The 21,459-nt window shown below is 37.3% G+C and overlaps 1 protein-coding gene across 9 annotated transcripts in view; it reads right to left on the reverse strand.

Annotated features, from left to right (window-relative positions):
• Window positions 1–21,459, reverse strand: part of LOC106054329 (dynein axonemal intermediate chain 7 homolog) — a 60,164-nt gene that overhangs the window by 5,403 nt on the left and 33,302 nt on the right. For 6 of the 9 annotated variants that reach the window (XM_056044781.1, XM_056044783.1, XM_056044779.1 and 3 more), the window contains 11 exons: window positions 20,441–20,549; window positions 19,212–19,355; window positions 17,790–17,910; window positions 16,889–16,995; window positions 16,198–16,364; window positions 15,683–15,772; window positions 15,463–15,534; window positions 14,452–14,466; window positions 13,090–13,107; window positions 10,484–10,633; window positions 8,850–8,954 (listed from right to left, as the gene is read on the reverse strand). In XM_056044781.1, the coding sequence (XP_055900756.1) occupies window positions 8,850–8,954; window positions 10,484–10,633; window positions 13,090–13,107; window positions 14,452–14,466; window positions 15,463–15,534; window positions 15,683–15,772; window positions 16,198–16,364; window positions 16,889–16,995; window positions 17,790–17,910; window positions 19,212–19,355; window positions 20,441–20,549 (1,098 nt within the window). The remainder of the gene's footprint in view (window positions 1–8,849; window positions 8,955–10,483; window positions 10,634–13,089; window positions 13,108–14,451; window positions 14,467–15,462; window positions 15,535–15,682; window positions 15,773–16,197; window positions 16,365–16,888; window positions 16,996–17,789; window positions 17,911–19,211; window positions 19,356–20,440; window positions 20,550–21,459) is intronic. The other 3 variants (XM_056044778.1, XM_056044785.1, XM_056044777.1) reach the window with 2 other exon arrangements.

Below are 21,459 nucleotides of genomic sequence, written 5' to 3' on the forward strand. Positions count from 1 at the left end.
AGTATTGCTCGCATCGGTGTCAAGTATGAACGTCTCGCCTGGTATCGGGTAGGCCAGAATGGGTGATGAAACAAGAGCCTTTTTAAGTCGCTCAAAGGCCTCCTGACATTCCGTTGTCCAAATAAACGGCCGCTTCGGTTCAGTCAATTGATGAAGGGCGCTACAGAGGCTGGAGAAGTTTGGTACGAAACGTCTGTAGTACGTGCAGAGTCCAAGAAAGCTTCTTAACTCCTGGATATTAGCGGGGATCGGCCATCCCTTTACAGCTTCAACTTTATCCGGGTCTGTGCTGACTCCTTCCTTCGACACGATGTGCCCAAGGTACTTGACGCTCCTTCTGAACAAGAAGCACTTCTTTGGATTCAATTTCATTCCAGCGTTTCTGATTCGTTCGAATACTTCCTTCAGGTTTGCGATATGTTCCTCGAAGGTTCTGCCTATGACGATAATGTCATCTAAGTACACAAGACACGTGGTCCAGTTAAGTCCTCTTAGCACATGCTCCATAAGTCTTTCAAAGGTTGCAGGGGCGTTGCAGAGTCCAAAAGGCATAACGGTAAATTGCCAGAGACCATTACCAGCAGAGAAGGCTGTTTTATCTCTGTCCTCGGGGTGTAGTCCCACTTGCCAGTAACCGCTCTTCAGGTCAAGGGTGGAAAAGATCTGTGACCCAGCAAGTGTGTCCAATGTGTCGTCGATCCTAGGAAGCGGGTAGCTGTCCTTGTGTGTGGCGTCGTTTAATAATCTATAGTCGACACAAAATCTCGTGGATCCATCTTTCTTCTTTACCAAGACGATGGGTGAACACCATGGACTGTTGGATGGTTCAACAACCCCTTGCTGCCTCATTCGTTCTATGATGTCCATAGCTTCTTGGTGTTTTGCTAGCGGCAGGCGACGTGGTTGCTGTCGTATAGGCCTAGTGTTTCCTGTGTCTATTCGATGCTGGATTAGATTTGTTCGCCCAAAGTCCATTTCATCAGATGGCAATATGTCAGAAAACTCTCTGAGGAATTGTTCTGCTTTGGTGTACTGTTCTTTCGACAAGATCGTTTTGACTTCTGTCAGAAGCTTAGTAACGTGCGGTTCACTGGACTCGAGTCTTTCGACGGGATTTTCACTGCTACAGTTTCTTATCATTTCAAGAGCATGGCAGCCAGCAATGGTGCTACCTTCCCGCAAATGTTTCTCTACTGTACTGAGGTTCATAATTCTTACGGGCACCATTAGGTCTTTCCCAATCCTGACTAGTGTCTTTCCTACTGCTATCCCGTTGGGGTTGGTGTCCAAGCTTTCTACCAGCGCTGTTCCTGTCGTGGGATAGCCGTCCTCAATTTTCCCCCAAATGATCATTTCTGACTTAGCAGGCAAGGTTGTATTTTCTACCAACTTAATCCTTCTGACACGGCCATCTTCTTCATTCTCGTCGCCAAGCAAGGGTACTTCGAGGTCCCCACATTGTAAAGTGCCTCCGCCGATATTTAACGAAATGCCATATTTCAGCATGAAGTCGAGCCCTAATATGCAGTCATCTGTGACGTCAGCAATCAGGAATTCGTGTTTGAATGACTGATTTCCGATCTCGACTGTTGTGTCGATCAGGCCTTTTATGGGCATCAGTTCTCCACTGGCTGTTTTCAACGAGTAGGCCCTAACTGGCGTTTTCTTGCTACTGTCCACTTTATCCGTCCGTATGACTGATCGTGAAGCACCAGTATCTAGGAGGAAGTGATAATTTTGACATCCAATTTTTCCATTGATTTTCAGACTCTTACTCTGCCCTAGCACGGCGACCGGGATGATGGTTGCAGGGGCTCTCATTGTCTGTGTCGCCGGGTTCCGCCCCTTGAAGCCGGCGCGTGCTAGTTTCCCTGGTAGCCCCGGGAACTTGGTCGTGCATACCTTTCTGATCTGTAATGGGTTCCAGTTTGTGGGAATCTTCTAGTGCAGCTTCTTTGTATATGACCAAGTTCACCACAATTCCAGCATCGTACAGGAGCCCTAGGTTGATTTTCTGGTATCTGGTTTGTTCGTCGTTCATCTAGTGCCTCTGTCACCCTTCTCACAAGTTGTGCAAATTCTTCCTCTTTGACTTCCAACTTTCGGCCTTGATGAGTGCTCCCTGATGCGTCTTTGGCGGCTTCATATGAGAGAGCGTATACGAGGGCTTCACTGGCCTTACGTCTACCACTAACTCTGGTGGCTTTCTTCAACTCGGGGTCTCGAAGCGCATCAATGAAGGCGTCTGTAATAATGACTTCCAGAAAATCTTGTGCGGCTGTTGGGTAGGCCAAATGTGCGAGACGTTCGATGTCTGTCTCTAGCTCCTGTAGTGTTTCATCGAGGCGCTGTTGTCTGGTCTTTAGTTGCACACGATATACTTCTTGCAGATGTTCATCCCCGTATCGGAGTTCCATAGCCTGGACAAGGGCGGCGAAGTCTTGCTGGTTCGGTAGAGACTGTAGCAATTCGGAGGCTTTTCCTCTTAGGGATAACACGAGGGCTGTTGCTTTCTCCTCCTCACTGTTCCAATTGTTAACTTTGGCTGCTGCGTCAAATTGCTTCTTGTATACTGACCAGGACACGGAACCATCAAATACGGGGGGCTTCATTTTCGCGGAGACTTCAGTTACAAATGATGTCATATCTGCTTCTGGTACATTGGTGTGCTTGCGTTGGGCTTGTAGCTTCATTTCGTCGATGGCCTTCTCCACTGCGTCGACCCTCTGATTCATCTGCTCGTCAATGTTGGTGATTCTCTCCTCCACAGCATGTATGCGTTGGTTCATTGCCAATAACTCCGTTTTGATTCCCGAGTCCATCGTGTCTATCTTGGAATTGGTGTTTTCTAGCCCCGAGTTCATCTGTTCTCGCATAGAACCGATCTCCTCACGAACAGCTGCCATCTGCTCCTGTTTGCTACTGGCGATCTGTCCCAGCAAGTCCGGTTCGACTTCAAAAAGGTATGTGTCCGGATCTTCTTTTTCCTTCACCAGTTCTTCCCGAAGGCGTTCTTGTAAGGTTTCTTTGTTTCCGCTCGTCTTCAGATCTCGATTACGGAGCTCTTGCCTCAGTTCCTTCACAAGGAGTTGGTCTAGCGTTTTCGTAGTAGCCATTGCAGATCCCACTTCTGACACCAGTGTTACGAATCTCACTATCCAGGCTCTCTGCAAACTGCACCATACACCACCAACTTAAAGAACTTGACAAGTCAGGGCTCCAAAATAACGTAAAGGTTTAATGTCCACAAATAACAGCCAATACTGTACAATTGGCAGCACGTAGAACAGTACAAATAGCTCTGCGACAACAAATATCTCTCCGATAACACCGTTCCGCCGTATCAAGTCTTGCACTGGTCTCTCTGTCTCGTCTCGGACTTGTACTGAGCCGTTGTAACGAACTGTAGATCGGGAAGTTGTGACTGACTGGTCTCTGATACCTTCGCTCTTTATATAGGGTCCCTACTGGCCTTCTCGAATCGGACAGAACGTCGCTCGACCATTCTGGGTGGTCAGATGACTACAATTCTCGTGACGCTCCTGAGCTGTGTTCACGACGCCGATCCTTCCCGAACCGTCATGTTGAAACTCGTCTCGGCTGACCATCGTAACTCGTCACGGTTGACCGCTCGTCTAGCGCTGGCCTGGGGCGATTTGCGTCGGCTGACTACACACACACCACTACCCCCATCTGTGCCACCACCAGGTTTATAACACTGCCCCCTCCTTAGATCTGTCCGTCCCGGACAGAATCAACATCATGGCATTGGCTGTGAAGTTTCATCGCTGTAGGTGGGGGTCGATCGGTGGCGGTTGGCTTGCCTCTTGAGCTTGACGGAGTCATCCATGTTGCAGTCAGCAATGGTCGCTTCCTTCTTCTTCGCCAGTTTGCCTTGACCTGGTTGCCCCGCCGTCGTGCTTTCATTGCCATCCACGTGGAATTCAGAAGACGTTTTCTTCTCCTCCAGTTAGCCTTCATCTGGGTGTATCGACGTCGTGATCGCATCGTCATCCATACTGCACTCAGCAAAAGTCGCCTTCTTCTTCTTCTTCTCCGCCAGTTGGTTTTCATGTGGCTGCAGTGATGTCGTGGTCGCATCGTCATCCATGTTGCATTCAGTAAAAGTAGCCTTCTTCTTCTTCTCCGCCAGTTGGTCCTCATGTGGCTGCAGTGATGTCGTGGTTGCATCGTCATCCATGTTGCATTCAATAAAAGTAGCCTTTTTCTTCTCCGCCAGTTGGTCTTTATGTGGCTGCAGTGATGTCGTGGTCGCATTGCTCTCTTGTCCTTCGGTACTGAGGGCAGCCGCTTGGCACATCGAGAGGTATAGGATGTAAGGGCTGGGGATACCAAGATCGATGGCCAAAGAGGTGACTTCATAGGGCTTTGCGAAGAAGGACTAGGATGGGCTCCAAATCCACAGGGCAGGGGATTGTGGGACAGGTCATCATCTTCAGCCTTGTCTAGAGGGCATGCTCGTGGGGCAGGTTGGCAACACTCCTCGTGCAAAGGTCCCTCGTCTTCGGCTTCAGGCTCCATTCGGCTTTCTTCACCACCATCAGGACTTTCCTCTCCAGTCTTGGCAGCTGGACCAACGTCTGTTAGGTTCGGACCTGACTGGTATCTCTCGAATCGTATATGTCTCTCAACTGTTTCATCAGGTTTCAATGGGTTCTCATGATCACCACCACGGCTCCTCTCACTGGTCTGAGAATCTTGATAGACGTCAGTAGGGTCCAACCTTTGTAGGTGACTTTCGATTTGCAAAAGTCCGTCAGCAACAGGCATGGACGTGGGCACAACGTTCACTTGATCTGTCTTGCTGTTTGAGGTGCTCATATCAGGTACAGCTGCATCACAAGCTTCTGTTGGACTATGGGCAGCTTCCATTGTCTCTTCATCTGTCTCTTTCGGCTCCACAGGTCTGTACTCCCTGTTTTCAGATTGACAGGCAGCACCACATTCATCAGCATTGCCGTTGTCACTGCATATTTCTTCAAAGCTTTGGGTGGCTAGTAGTTCATTGTTTAACGATGGCGCAGCTCCTTTATCTTTCAAGTCTCTTTGGTCGTACAGGGTTTCTTCCAACACGTCCATCGTTTTCACCACGGGGCTCGTCACTTCCTTCACTGAGGTATACATCTTTTCAAGCTTGGTACAGGTCTCTTCGTTGGACTTCTTCCATGTCGTATTCATAGCCCGCAACTCTTCCTTCCAGTCATCTAGCTGTTGGTGCAAGAACTCTCTTAAATTTGGTGCGACTTCAAACAGATACGTGTCTGGATCTTCCTCTTCTTCAACTATACATTCTCGGAGGCGTGCTTGTAAGGTTTCTTTATTTCCGCTCGTTTTCATATCTCGATCACGGAGTTCTTCCTTCAGTTCTCTAAATTCAAGTTCGTACAGCAGTTTCAGACGAGCCATAGTAGATCCGATCCAATCCGTTCCGATCCGATCCCACTTCTGACACCAGTGTTACGAATCTCACTATCCAGGCTCTCTGCAAACTGCACCATACACCACCAACTTAAAGAACTTGACAACTCAGGGCTCCAAAGTAACGTAACACTTTAATAGTTGAATAAGTAACAGCCAATACTGTACAATTGGCAGCACGTACACTGTACAAATATCTCTCTTGTTAATAGCCGTTCCGCCGTATCGACTCTTGCACTGGCCTCTCCGTCTCGTTCCGGGCTTGCACTGGGTTCAACAGTTCAGGACTGACTTCACACACTAGGCTCGTTGTGTCGGACTCGATCGCAGACCAAGATCAAGACGCCAGCCGTCTCAACTGTACTTGACAGTACTCCGCACCGCACCGTCGTAATGCTCCGTACAGAACGACACCGCTGAACTGTGCTGTAGTCGACCGGACTGTAGTGGACCTTCTGTCGTAAACCTCCTTTCTGAACCTTCTGTCGTGAACCTTGCTGTATTGAGCCCCTTTTCTCAACCGTCTTGACTGCGTCGCCTCCGCTCTTATATAGGGTCCCTACTGGCCTTCTCGAACCGGACAGAACGCCGCTCGACGTTTCTAGGTGGTCAGATGACTACAACTCTCGTGACGCTCCTGAGCTCTGTTCACGACGTCGATCCTTCCCGGACCGCCGTCGATCCTTCCCGAACCGCCGTGTTGACACTCGTCTCGGCTGACAGTCGTAACTCGTCACGGTTGACCGCTCGTCTAGCGCTGGCCTGGGGCGATTTGCGTCGGCTGACTACACACACACCACTACCCCCATCTGTGCCACCACCAGGTTTATAACAATATATATATATATAATATGCATTTATGTGGCGTTTTCACTTTTTTGTACATGGCCATTTTTGAGTATATAAAAGGGTCCCTGGGTAAAAGAAAGTTAGAGAACGTTTGCCATATGAGGAACAGTTTCACCGCTCAATGTGCACCTATCCACTTCACTTCCACCAAGCTGCCACAATGAGGCCACGGGAGCTGGAATCAGAATTTTAAAAATCCTCAGTGGACACTGTAAAAGTGACTACAGTGAATTATGTTGTCTTTGAACAAATTTCAATCTCAAGGTTATTAGCCAATGAATCAAAATAATAATGTCTAAACTTCTATGAAACAATTTAAGAAAAATGTTCTCCAATGTATTTCAGCATACATAGTAGAGGGGAAAAAAGCTGACAAAGGCTAAATATTGGAGAATTAGCAAGTAATAAAGAAAAAATAATAACTCTGTCCAGAAGGGGTGAAGAAAATTACAGAGAGTATCCAGAGATTTACATCCATTGTCATGCGGCTGTCACAGAATTGTCTTATTTGATGTGATATAGGTTTTGTAGTTGTCAAGTTGTCAGATTGAATATTTTGTTAACATTGAGTGTAATTCCAGCTGTTGTAGGAGTCCAATCTAGAAATGATCATTTTCATTCTTCTTTTACTTGTTCTTCAATTGAGTTCATTCTAGTATATGATGTCATAATACTTTTTACATTATTTATGTTCAATTGTAAAAGGTTATTTCCCTTGATCAGGGTGCTCACCAGCATCACATGTAAAATGCTTGAACACATACATTATAAACCACTTGAATATACTTAGTCCCCTTACCAACATGCTTTCGGAGATTTAGGTCATGCGAAACTCAACTCATTGATCTCATTCATGATTTCTCAAAGGTGTTAGATAAGATAAGATAAGATAACATAACATAACATAAGATAATAATGAGCATACAAATCCAATCCATTAAATTTTTCTAAGACATTTGCCTAAGTTCACCACCATAGCTTGCTTAAAAAATTAAAAGATTTTGGCACTAGTGGTCCATTAAATGAATGGATTCAGCATTCCCTCATAGGGAGATAACAAACTAATTATAAATGGGTCCAAACCAACAGTAAACTCAGGTGTACATCAACGAACAGTCTTAGGCCCAATAATGTTTATGCTGTCACATAAATGACCTATTATTTGCAGATGATAATATAATATTGTTACGAATCTCGCTATCCAGGCTCTCTTCAAACTGCACCACACGACACAACGAACTTAAAGAACCTCACAACTCCGGGCTCCAAAGTAACAGTAGCAATTAAATTTCAAATACAATACAACACTGTACAGTTGGCAACAATATTACACTAACTGTCCAAAATCCTAGCCTTGCTCCGCCTGACTTCACACACCGTACTGTTTCTAACTTCGCCTCGTCCTGGTCACATTGCGAGGTAACGTGAAGTCCAGTCTTTTTGACACACTCGCTCTTATATACTGTCTCTACTGGCCTTCTAGAGTCGGATGGAACGTTCTTGACCACTCAGAATGATCACAATCGCAGTGACTTGCGTGCGTAATATTTACATACAGGTCGTTGCCGAACTGGCATGTACTGTCACTGGTCACAGTTGACCGCTCGTCCTGCGCTGGACAGGGGCGATTTGCGTCGGCTGACTACACACACACCACTACCCCCATCTGTGCCACCACCAGGTTTATAACAATATACAGAACCATAAAACCCACACAAGGTACATAAATTTAAAAAGAACATTGGAAGAATTACAGAAATTGGAATCAGATTATCAAATGGAGTCTTACTACACAGAAAAATGCCAATTATTTACAGTAACATAAAAACTAAAACAAAAAAAACTACTTATCTAATTTATGATAAACCAATTACACAGTAAGTGTTATAATAAATAAAAAGATATCATGGAATTCCCATATGGAACACAATTATTAAAGCAAACAAAGCATTAGGGCTAATTAAAAGACATTTTTTACTAATCAAACAATAACATAAAACTAAAATGCTATTTATATTTAACCTTGGTTCAACCAATATTAGAATATGCATCCTCTGCTTGGGACCAACTCAAGAAAATATAAAGAAACTGGAACAGACATAAAGTAGAGTAGTGAGTTTCAATGAATATCCACATATGACTAACCCCTTTAGTAAAATCACTCTATGTATAGATACCATTCAGGACAGAAGACTAAAAAGTGAAGTAGCAATTATACATAAACCATGGAACCATTACCTTACAATGACAAAAACCCTACCTAATACAATACTAACAAAGGCACAAAAATGAAGGCACATTTCTTATTGCATAAGCTAGAATAAATTCATACAAGTGCTCCTTCTTCCCTTGCATAATAGTATGGAAAAGAACAGATTGCATGAATCAGATAGGAAAACAACTGACTTAATGAACATGCTTGACTAGATAAACTTATGGATGCAAGTCAACATAATTATCTTAGTTTTGAAGGAATATCTGTAATTTATAAGATACGAAAAGCAAATTTTAAAACAAATTTTGATGCTAAGTTTTCTTTAGATAGAAAAAAAAATACATACTTCTGAGGTGTCCTGGTCAGTAATTTGACTTAAGGTTTCATCAAATTCAGATGAGCGCAATTTAGTTACTCTGCGTTTTGTGGCCATGTACAGAGACCAACTCTCCTATAGTTAAATGAATAAGAATTCTATTAATATACAACATATTTCTGACAGAAGTGATTAAGAAAAAAAAAGAAGCAAAATATACAAAATTACTTTTAAAAAAACAAAGCTTATCTAAATAGGAAGAACTCTGTCCTTAAAACTATATCCACCAATAATGTCTAAGTTATTTCTCTTATTCAATAGCCATCAAAATAATTAATTACCTAAATTAATTGACTATTTGAGTATTTTTGTTTATTAATTCATGTTTTGTTAGGTACAATAAATAATAGTTTAAAGTATCAACTTGATCAGAGAATGTGTGAAGGAGAATTACAGTTAACAAGTATTTAAGGAAACTAAGCCCAACAAATTTAGCCATATCTGTGAATACTGAAGTATTAGTTTCCCTTGTTGCTAGTAAACAAAAAAATGAAGTACCAGTAATTAATTGTCTGATTGGTTACTTTTTTTTTATACATTCTGTGTCAATGAACAATTATGTGAAGTTTCAGCTAGATCCAATTTTGGGTGTGGTAGAAATAATGTGTACTCACTTTTTACCAGACAGACAAAGTTGATATAAGATTTGTAACAAGGTTTTGATTTTGACTAAATTTATTTGCGGAGGGAATAAAAAAAAGACTAAAATAAAAATAAACATTATCTTTCAATAATATATAATTTAAATATGTTAATTCATAAATGAGGTTTTAATTATATCTGACTAATACCTATTAATTTTAGAATGTAAGGCTTGCATTGCAAGACAGGCTCTAGAATTGGAATCCAGGGGAAAGAGAAAGTCTGGGAGAGCAAAGCAAACAGAGGAGATAAGACGACCAAGAAACAAAGATGGCAAGATGAATATGGTCTTAAATGAAGGGAACTAACCAGAACAGAGTCTGAAAAAAAAAAAATTCCCCTTTCAGACCTTGTGGTCTATAGGTCAGATGATGTAATGGTCATCTGTTTCTTTGGCCTACAGTTAACAAGGGTGTCATCTGTCCAGCACAACAACCAACCGCCTTGACTTTTCCCCAAATAACGTCAGGTACCCATTAGAGCTTAAAAGCTTCTCTGAAAGCCTTCAGCATTGACCCAGCCACCTGGGAGACAAAAGCACATGAAAGAGCATCATGGCGTTGCGCTGTGAAAAGAGCTGGGTGGACTTAGAGGCGCCTGAAGATCCCAAAATTGAAAATCCCAGTTTTTACCAAGATTCGAACCCCAGACCCCAGTTCAGAAGCCAAGCACTTTACCTTTCAGACACTGATCCTCCAGAACAGAGTCTAATGGCTAAGTACTGTTGCTGCCCTATGCTCTAAAGGGAGTCCAAATAATAAAGGCTCATCAAGTAAGCTTACCTCTAATAAAGACTCATCAAGTAAGCTTACCTCTAATAAAGGCTCATCAAGTAAGCTTACCTCTAATAAAGACTCATCAAGTAAGCTTACCTCTAATAAAGACTCATCAAGTAAGCTTACCTCTAATAAAGGCTCATCAAGTAAGCTTACCTCTAATAAAGGCTCATCAAGTAAGCTTACCTCTAATAAAGGCTCATCATCCAAGGCTTCAGCAGCTTGGAAAACAATCTCTCCTGCATTTCTCTCTGCATTCCATTTGGACCAGGTGTAAGCAAAAGCTGAAGCAGTGAGTGCCATGTGTTGATACAGCCTATCTTCTATGAGGGGATGCTAAAAAGAAATGATAATATAAAGCTACCAACAGCATTGACATAATATTTTCAGCAGGAAGTTAGTGCACTGTGCTTTCTGATTTCAGGAATAACATTTTTTATTTTTTAGTTACATGTGTTAACCACACCACAATGTCAGGAAAAAAAAAGTAAGTTCCCCTTTCAGACCTTGGTTTCTATAAGATCGATGATGTAAAGGTCATCTGTTCCAGTGACCCATGGCTAATGAGGGTGTCATGTGATCAGCACAATGGCCAACAGCCTTTACTTTTCCACACCTTATGTCAGGCACCTTTAGAGTTGTGAACTCAGAGGCACCCTAAAAATCCCAAAATTAAGAATCCCAGCTTTCACCAGGATTTGAACCTGGGAACCCTTGCTTAGAAGCTCAACCACAATGACCACATTTCAAATAAATGTAACTTATGCTGAAAACAGATGAAGAAGGCGAAAAGAAAATCTAAATCGACCACATGCCGAAAATGGTTGTGTCTGCACTGGAAGTGGCAGAATATGTAAGTAGCAGCTGAAACTGTGTAGTTACGGGAAATACTGCATGCCTCATTAATCTTTCAACTCCAAGACACGCCTTATTATTATCAACTTGTTCTGATATGTCTACATAAATATTTTTCTTGTTTGTTTTAAGAAAAAAGATATAAACTATATTGAATAAAGTAACGTAAATAGCTTTAATTTATTCCCTCTTTATATATTGAAATCATTTTTTTGAAATGTTTGGTCCATCGTACAGGTTTTGATTATGAACTTTTGATTGTGAATAAAAATTAAATATTGATTAAATGTTAAAGTGCACATCAAATTAGTAAAAAAAACAAAAAAACTGGTATATTAGTCTATCATTATGCATCGGCAATTTAATATTATTAATTAAAATGAAAGTCTGTGCCCTTGTTTGTTTTTTAAAGTCACTTTTTTTATACTTATAAAAGTGACGAAAGATGCCTTACATATATATTTAGATAACTATATGTGTTTCCAGTGAAAAGAGTTTGTTTCACAGTTTAAAGTAAAGCAGAAATGTTTACCCAGAGTGTTGAGAATATAAAATGTAAAGACATACATCGTATCTATGGGTGGATATTTATTCATTGTTTATCAGTTTTCATTCCATGCATAATAAATGTGTAATCAAAATATATATTTCAAGTATTGTCAGTTTTGTACTGCAAAAATTATTTAGCTGAAGTCAAATGTATGTTGCAACACATAAATGCACTCTTATTTTATTAAGTTTAAAAAAAAACAAAAAAACAAGTGTATTTCCATTTACAAGTTTCTCTTTTTTTTTGTATTGAAGAAACATATGGCAAGAGATGTGAGTCCATTCATTAACATTTTTGTTCTTTCTTTTATATAATCAATAATATTTGGCCTCTAATCATTCTTTTCACTTACAATTTGTGTTTTATTTGTAAATAAAATTTATTTTGGAGAAATAATTTAAGGTAAAAGTGGTGTAAAGATGATTTAATTAATGGATTGTTCTATCACTAATTTGATTCATGTCAATAATACATCAGCCAGCGTCCAATTTAACACTGCTATTAAATAAAAGTCTTTTTCTTTTTTCTGTGTTTTTTTTTTGAGGGGGTGGGGGGGGGGGTGGAGGTAAATATTTTGCTGTTAAAGAATAGAGAAGGCCTGTACAACAAGAGCCTTTCTAAGCAATGTAACTGGAAAAATAAAAATTTATAACAAACCAAACACCAGAGCTATACATTAAAATAAACAGCAAAAACAAACAAAATTAACAAAAATACCCAATTGAAAAGCATGCCTGTAATTACACAAAACTGTTTATTACGTAAATCCCTTTCAAAGTTATTGTATTAAGCCCCCAAGAAATAATATTTGCAGCCTTATAAAATATAATCTTTAAAGCCTCAGATAAAAAAAATATAATAAAATTAGTAAGCTTCATTTGGTATGAGATTTTAGACAAGAAAAAAGATTTTTTATTACAAGCATCTTTTGCCTCTTATAGATCAAAGAAGAAAAAAAAGTTTTAAAACACGATATTCAGTTTTTTTAGAAGAAAACCAAAAATGAAATAGAAATAATACTTTTATGTTAATACTTTTAAAGAATATTTATTCAATTAAAGAATATAAATATGGAATGAGATTGTATATCTGTTATCCTTTTTCAAAGTAGTTATATATATATATATATGTCACCCTCAGTTAAATATTTTTTCACAAAATAGATAAAAAATTATGCTTAGGCTTTTCCAAACTAGGTTCCTTCATGAAACTAATTAAGTTCTTATTCCTTGACACATATGAAATTTATATTGGCTTGATTTATCAAACATACTCTAATAATTGTGAGTGTTTACGTTATTTATTTTTGTAACTTGGAATTTAAAAATAGCAATTGTCAGTCATTAAAAATCATGTTAACAAAAAACAAAGCAAAGAGGATTAGAACCTTATTAATGAAAGACTCCTGAAATAAAAAAAAAATACATAAATAAAACAGGTATAGTAATCAGACATAAAATTGCAAAGTTTTGAGATATTCTAAGTATAGTTGACCCTTGATAGTCTGAAGGTTACGAGACCGGGGGTGGTGTCAAATTATCAAAAACATGGGATTATCAAATTCAAAGCCATGGTCATACCTCTTAATAAATTCCTATTTATCAGTAAAAGAGAATGTTTTATGCTTAGGTTTGCACACTTTTCTCACCATTATACTAGATGTAACAAAAAAACTTCAAAACTAAAAACTACTGCAGGTAAACTATGTAATAGTAACCATGGAAAGACAATGAAGAATCTATCACCACTTTACACAGCAAGGAGTACACCAAAACAGGTAAGATATGCGTGTCAAAACACTCATGTGCTGCTGAAGCATATATATATTGTTGCCAAGTAGGTGCTGCATCAGATTACTGATTGTGTTGGATTAACTCTTTCTCTCAGTAATTATTAACTACATTCTTGTGGAATCAACGTTGGTATCGTCAGTTAGGAGAGAAAGAGTTAAAAGAACAAAATATAGACTTAATACTTCATGAGATAGGGAAATTTAACAAAATTGATTATAAATTAAAATTTGAATCCAATTGTTGTATGTCTTTCTTTAAAAAAAAAATCAGCTAAAAACTAAACAATATCTTGTTTATAGTAAACACACTACTCCAACTAAAAACTCAAATTAGCTTGGTAATGAAGGAATCTCCACATTGATAAAATAATGATTTAACTAAAGAAAGAATTAGGGTTTACTAAATAAAATTTTCACAAATTAAACAAGAATGACTTACTAAAATGCTATTTAACCTAGGTTAAACATTTATAGAAAATTCATTCTCTGGCATCCTTCAAATAGATCAAGCCCTAATTAGAGCAGCTACTAGACTAAAATTATCAGTAAGATCATGAAAACTTGGACACTCCCAAGTTAGAAGACTAAAAATAAAGTATCAATAACACAAAACACTGAACTCTAACTTACAAATAAAAAACCTAATGAAAATTTCTCTGAAACATACAAAGATAAAGGCACATTTGTCTATAACAATTTAACATACTGGAAATCCAAAAATGGCAAAAGCCATAAATGATCTGGGCCATGAGAGAGCAACATAACAGCTTCTGTTGTCAGAACAGATGCTAATAAGAGAATGAGGGATGCCTAATGCAATGTAAAATGCATAATGAATTAACTCAACAGACTTTTTTTTTCTTTTTTGTAAATGAAAAGAATTTTGAAAAAAAAAGAAAAAAAACAATCAAAAGTATCTGTCAGTTGAGAACATTTTTAAAACTATCTTTCAACAACCTTAATACTGTTGTCCTGAAATATGTAACAAGCAAAAAAAACAGTATTAAAATGTGTAGTTATGCAAACTACCTTTTCAATTAAAAAAACAACTAGGTATGTATTCTTCAAATGATTTGTTTTCAGCTGTTCTTCAATCTGCCTTCCATTCTATAGGCAGCCAAAAATTGTCTGACACCAAAACATTTCCATTCATGTTTGAAAGTTTTAGTTTATGTACTACAAACATTGAATAAAATGAAACAGAAAAGAATATAGCCAGAGATTTTAGAAAAGTAAAAAAAAGTAAGAAAAGCCTCAGCAGTCATTAACTTTGTTTCAGCACAAAGCAGTTTAATTAAATTTGTTATTTTAACAACTTGTTTACTGAATCTTATGTGTGCAAAGATATTTATGTTATATTGATGGTTGAAGGCAGGGATAGAGCCAGGGACAATTGAGGTGACAGTCCAGAGCTCCTACCACACAATCAGCAGCCATCCACTGTGCTAACTTTGCAAGATAGATAATATATACCAGAGTTTCTATAGTACACAAATCTTGTACTATAATATTTATAAGCCCAGTAGTGATTGAAGAATGAAGTTTATATAGTAAAACATGGAGGTAGCTAGACCCTGAACAAATAAAATTTTGATGACAACCTTGAGTAGTTATGTAGAACCAGTTATCTCCCCCCATTTGGAAGATGCATTTTGTGAATTTGAAATGTCAGGTGGTGATGTCTGGAACTAGAGTCAAGACTCTGGTCAAGATTTGTCTTTATTTATTTCTAATTTTTTTATAATTTTCTCAAAGACAATATTGCTATTTTATGCTGTCAGTTTATGCATACATGAAATTTCTTTCAGCTTTGAACTTTGAAAATACATGATATAGTATCGAACGTTGTCAGTGCATGCTAATTTTATCTTAGCATTATGATCACAAAAAAATGGATGCAGATTATGTAGGACTTTAAAATCAAGCAACTGTTTCCTTTTTTTTTTTTTTAAAAGTTCCCTTTCTTACCTTATTCTGTAGGGACACAAACTTGGCAGAATCTTCATTTGGAAAAACATTTACTCCAGCTAGTTTCATCATCTGAAGATTAAATTTTCTAAATAATTTCTTTCAGGGATTTTATTATATATATCAAAAACAAATTAATTACAATAAATCATTAAATTTAAAAATAAATTAGTAACTTCAATATATCTGAATTACAAATACAGTGACAACTGTATCTAACCTTTATTAGTTCTTGTGGTGTCACCCATTTGTCAATAATGTTTGCTAGCTCTGGTCTTTCTTTTGGCTGACTTAGACAGCAAAGACCATCCTAGCGATATCAAATAATCACTTTTAAACATTTATTGATTTCTTTTTTAAATCAGTTCTATTAAAATAAAAGCCTCTCAACACTTAACTTTTCTAAAGAAAATTAAAAAAAAAAAAATTGATACTAAATTCAATGTTGGATAAAAGTTGTATTAACATAAATTTAGAAACAAAACAACAACTTTTTATCTTTAGCTTTTTAAAAACTGCATGAAGAATGCATATTATAGCTGATAAAAGAAATTTTAATTTAAGAAATCAGTTAATAATTGTATAGATTAAAAATGATGTGTACTTAATGTCTCAAAAACGATTCTAATCAAAAGCTGATGGACTAACAGAAAAGATTTTACTAACAGAGAATGAGAAGTGTCTCTTCAGTGATAAAAAGTTATATTTCTTAAGTTTTGCTCCACAGATACCTACTCGTATTTCTATTTCAAGCTCCAGAATAGCAGCTGTGATAGTGAACAGGCATCGGTTGAGCTTATGTGGCCTGAGCTCCCAGGACTGAAATGGCATGTTTATGTGTGTGTCTTGAAGAAGACAGAATGTGCCAAAATGGCTGATCTTGAATGAGAAAATCCTTGTTGCTAAATTTCATAGAAAAAAAATCAAAGCTTATTTTTATGATTGTTTAGCTTGTTAGGCAATGATACATTCAGGGTGCACAAGACAGTCATGCTGTAATTATGCTGAATTATTACTTAATTCTTTTATTCAACACTAAATAACAACAAACCAAACAATATAATCAACTCAAGGATTAAGTATTGAATAATTGAGAATATTTCATCCAATATAATCATATCATTACTACAAATAATATGTCCCTGACACAATATATCTTAAATGCCTAGAGTAAAAAAAACACATCTTTACTATTTACAAACCTATGCATAACTAGATTATTTTGTCACTATGCTATTTTCCTACCAATTTTATATATGTCACTATACTCATTTTTTTATGCCAAATTATAATCTTATCTCTCACAATGATAAAAAGGCCAATCTTTTTTTTTTCAGCATATTAAAAAACTTTTCATTTCAGTAGTTTTGTATTCTAAAAAAATTGTAATCAAATTTTTTTCATTGAAATATTTTGGAAAACTTACTCTCATTTAAATTTTGGTCAGAGAAACCTTTTGTAACCCAGAACTTTCTGTCATAATCCCATCTTGCAATGGTTGGGGCTTCTAGAAAAACTGCATCAGCAGGAAGGCTGAAAAAAAAATTCAGGTTAACTGCAATGTTTAATGTTGATTTATAGCCTTTTTAAATCTTGGCGACCTAAAGAAGTTAACTGCTAGGGAAGATTTGTCACCAATTTTGTATGTCTAGGGCAGTCAATCTGCCATATGCAAAAACATCCCAACATCCCATGATGCTACTTCCTAACTTCCTTTCCTTTAACAAAGCCCAAGGCAAAATACCTTGATGTTGGACTCATCCTTCCTATTATGTACCACAACAGGGGTTGTGTTACTGAAAGGCATAAACTACTTTGCTATCTAACAAGAGGGCTCAAGTTCAAATCCTGATTTAGAACAAGAATTTTTCATTCAGCTTTGACTAAAGACAGCATGGAAACCTTCACCCTGATAAACCCTTTACAAAAATCCTCAAAAGAGATTGGACCAGAGTGTACTGAGCAAGCAGTAAGAACATGACAGATGCACTAAATAAAATCTATAATAAAAACTATATCTGTAAAGGAGTGTTAAAGAAAATGGTTTACTTATAATGGTACAATTGAATAGGCTGGTACTAGTAAATCCTTCTATCCACTCCTATAATATACTATGGTCTTCAACCATATGGTAGCCCATTGATATTTTCACCTATTAAAAATTGAAGCCAGGAAACCTCTACTTTTTAGATTATCAAAACATAGTCCTTAAGACCCATTAGTGCCTAATATTTCAAACTGATTAAAAACTGATCTTGCCAATAAGGAAACTGCCATAGACTTAGGAATCCAGTCATTCTATAATGATAATAAAAGCTAATACTAACAGCATATGGACTCCGATGAGAGGCTTTTCATCCTTTTTTTCTTTTTCTTTCTTCCCGTCTTCAGGAGTTACCATATAATCTGCCACATAGTCAAATGTTGATAATTCTGGTGGCTCTACCACTGCAAACAAAATGTATAAAAAGGTAAATAAATTCCATTGATTCAAAACCACTGATGCTTAATATCCAAAATGATGCCTTAGTAAGTTTGACTAGAAAAATATTTCTGTTTAATAAAAATTGATCTTTTAAATTTGTCTTATTATCACCAGAATACATAATTATATTGAGAGCCGACAGAGAGGTAAATATTGTGAAATAAAGGTAAGCTCTGACCAAGGAGTGAGTGATGAAGCTTTTATTGTGAGTTGGGGTGTTATCATGAAAATTTGACAATTTCTTTTTGTCAAAGCATGACAACTGCATAGCGAGTGAAGTACCAGTTAACTCTACTGATTAGATACATTTTACAATTACCATTATGAGAGAAGTTAGCAATATCTTCTGTCACTGCTAGATAGTGTTCATTGTCGAAGTTTAGCTTTGTTTTGTCATACTTTATCATTTTCTCCTAATTTACTTTTGTATTCTAGAACTGCTATTATATTCTACATGTTTATCAGTTTAAATTATTAACATCCCAGTAGTTAGAGAAAAATTTGTTATCAAAACTATAAAAGAAAGAAATATTAAACTTAAAATGGTCTCTCTGTGATAGGTCATCAAAGTGGCCAACATTTGTGGTAAACATCAGTAGGCCTATATATCCAGTTTTAGTTTTAAGTAGATAAGCTTAGAAATTACCCCTAAAACAAGCACATCCCTACCACAAGCACATCCCTAAAACAAGCACATCCCTACAGCAAGCACATCCCTACCACAAGCACACCCCTACCACAAGCACATCCCTACAACAAGCACATCCCTACCACAAGCACATCCCTAAAACAAGCACATCCCTAAAACAAGCACATCCCTAAAACAAGCCCATCCATACCACAAGCACATCCCTACCAAAAGCACATCTCTACAACAAGTACATCTCTACAACAAGCACATCCCTAAAACAAGCACATCCCTAAAACAAGCGCATCCCTACCACAAGAACATCCCTACCACAAGCACATCTCTACAACAAGCACATCCCAAAAACAAGCACATCCCTAAAACAAGCACATCCCAACCACAAGCACATCCCTACAGCAAGCACATCCCTACAGCAAGCACATCCCAACCACAAGCACATCCCTAAAACAAGCACATCCCAACCACAAGCACATCCCTACAGCAAGCACATCCCTACAGCAAGCACATCTCTACAGCAAGCACATCCCTACAGCAAGCACATCTCTACAGCAAGCACATCCCTACCACAAGCACATCCCTACAGCAAGCACATCCCTACAACAAGCACATCTTTACATTGTGTGATTGTCCAAGATCCAACTGTTTTAGGTTGAGGGGGTAAGTGGAGCAAGTTGAAGTGATAGATGCCACCCAACACATCATAAGCTCTTAGATCCACCACATCATCTTCTTCATCAAAATCATCATATTCAGCAGGTTCTAAATCAAGAATATAAATTATATTTGTGAATTACTAGCATTCTCTTAACACTTATAAAAAAAAAAGGGCAATAGCTCCATACAAATTATAATTTTTAAAATCTTCTATCATGAAGATATTAGGCAAAAAAGAGACAAAACTACCTGAGACTGAAATTAAAACTTTTTTTTTTGGTAATTTGGGTAATGAAATTCCTTTTCTAAAGACACCTCAAGGAATGCTTTAATGGACTATATAGTGCTGTAAAAGATGAGCTATGATTAACAAAGATAGGAATAGGAACTTCCTTTATGTTAATACTTTCATCTAAGTAAAGAGCTAGCATAATGGGTGTGAGTTTGACTAGAAAACTGGTGCATTAGAAACAAACCAAAAAGAAAGAGATGAATTTCTTTAAGCAGAAAAAGTTTAACAAAGCAATTTATTTTTAATATGCTATTTTTTTTTTTGTGTGTTTTTTATTTTGTTAAAATTCATATTTGATAATGCAAATATAAAAAGAAAATGCAGTAAAATATATACAAACACTGCATTACAAAGCTAAATCTAATACTTTCAAATAAAATTATAGTTTTTTAACCTATCTTCGAGGCATGGTGCCTGAGTGGTAAATCGCTTTTCTTTCAAACCAGAAGTCCCGGGTTTGAATCCTGGTGAAGACTGAGATTTTTTTATTTTGGGATTTTTAGGGTGCATCTTAGTTCACCCTTCTCAATGGGTACCTGACATTAGTTGGGGAAAAGTAAAGGCAGTTGGTCGTTGTGCTGGCTACATGATACCCTCATTAACCATAGATCACAGAAACTGATGACCCTTAGGTTCTGCCTCATAGATGGCAAGGTCTGAAAAGGAACTTTACTCTACTTTATCCTATCCTAAAAGTTTTTAAATGTTATAATTATAATTTGAAAAAATAAATAAATGGTGAGAATTTTACCAGGGCTATTTGTTAAACACAGAAACAATGCAAGCAAGAAGATATTATAGTTAAATATTTAAGAAAGTCATATAAAAAAAAAAAAAAAAAAAAGTTTTCCCATAATGAATTGCAAATAAATACTTCAATTATGAGAAGGCCACTGACCAGGTGTTGGAGGATCAGGATAATCCTCTTCAAGCACCTCTTCTATCTCTTGCTCTTCTTCCACTTTTGGTTCATCTTCCAAGGGGCTAATAAGACCAATAACCAAGTCCTAGGTGAAAATATAGGAAAGAATAAAGTTAAAAGATATTATCAACAGGGAGGGGTTCATTAGCAGGGAGATTTAGGCATTAACCAATACTTACAGATTCCTTACAAGAAAAAAATTGTCTATAAAAGTTTATTAAGAGACAAGTAAACAAGGTGCTGTTTTCTGCTCTCACACTAATAATGTTAGACAATAGTCAAAGACTTCAGACTAATTGAATTTTCTTAATTTGAGAGGGAAAAAATGGTTTAACATAGAATTATTGTTGGTCTAGAAAGGCAGTAGTAGAAATCAACTTAAAACTGTAAAATAATAGCCACATTCTATTCAAAAATCCTATAAAAAAATATCAGCTGCTATGAACATTAACACTGTGTGTTAAAATGTTGTACCAAAAAATTTGGTTTAATTTTGTAAAATTAAATCAATTTTTATCTATGTTTTTTTTTTAAATAAGTTAAATCTATATCTGACATTTAATCTTTTAAATTACAGACATTCCTTCAAAAAGGAAAAATAACTACATCCTACAGATTTCCATGTATTATTCTAGACATGCATGTTTATCATAAATCTGCTAAGGCATTTATTTTCCTGGCTGATTCAAGCAATCTCTTCAATATTCTTTTGGAACTAGGGAAGAAGGAGCACTTGTATTAATTAGTCCTACATATGGACAGTGGTGTCACTAGGAGGGTGCGGGCCACACCAGGTGACACCCAATAAGGGTGACAACCGAGTGGAAAAAATGCTTCTCCCCCCCCCCCCTCAAAAAAACCCCACAAAAATGTGACAGAATTTAGATTATAAAGCAGAGGAATGGTTGAATAAACTTACTCTTAATGGGGAAAACATCAATAGCAAGATTTTCTTGTTTGATAGATAGTGGACATGAAAACAATGAGAAACTTGC

This window comes from Biomphalaria glabrata, chromosome 10, assembly GCF_947242115.1.
Source record: "Biomphalaria glabrata chromosome 10, xgBioGlab47.1, whole genome shotgun sequence".
In the NCBI taxonomy this organism is placed as follows: domain Eukaryota; kingdom Metazoa; phylum Mollusca; class Gastropoda; family Planorbidae; genus Biomphalaria; species Biomphalaria glabrata.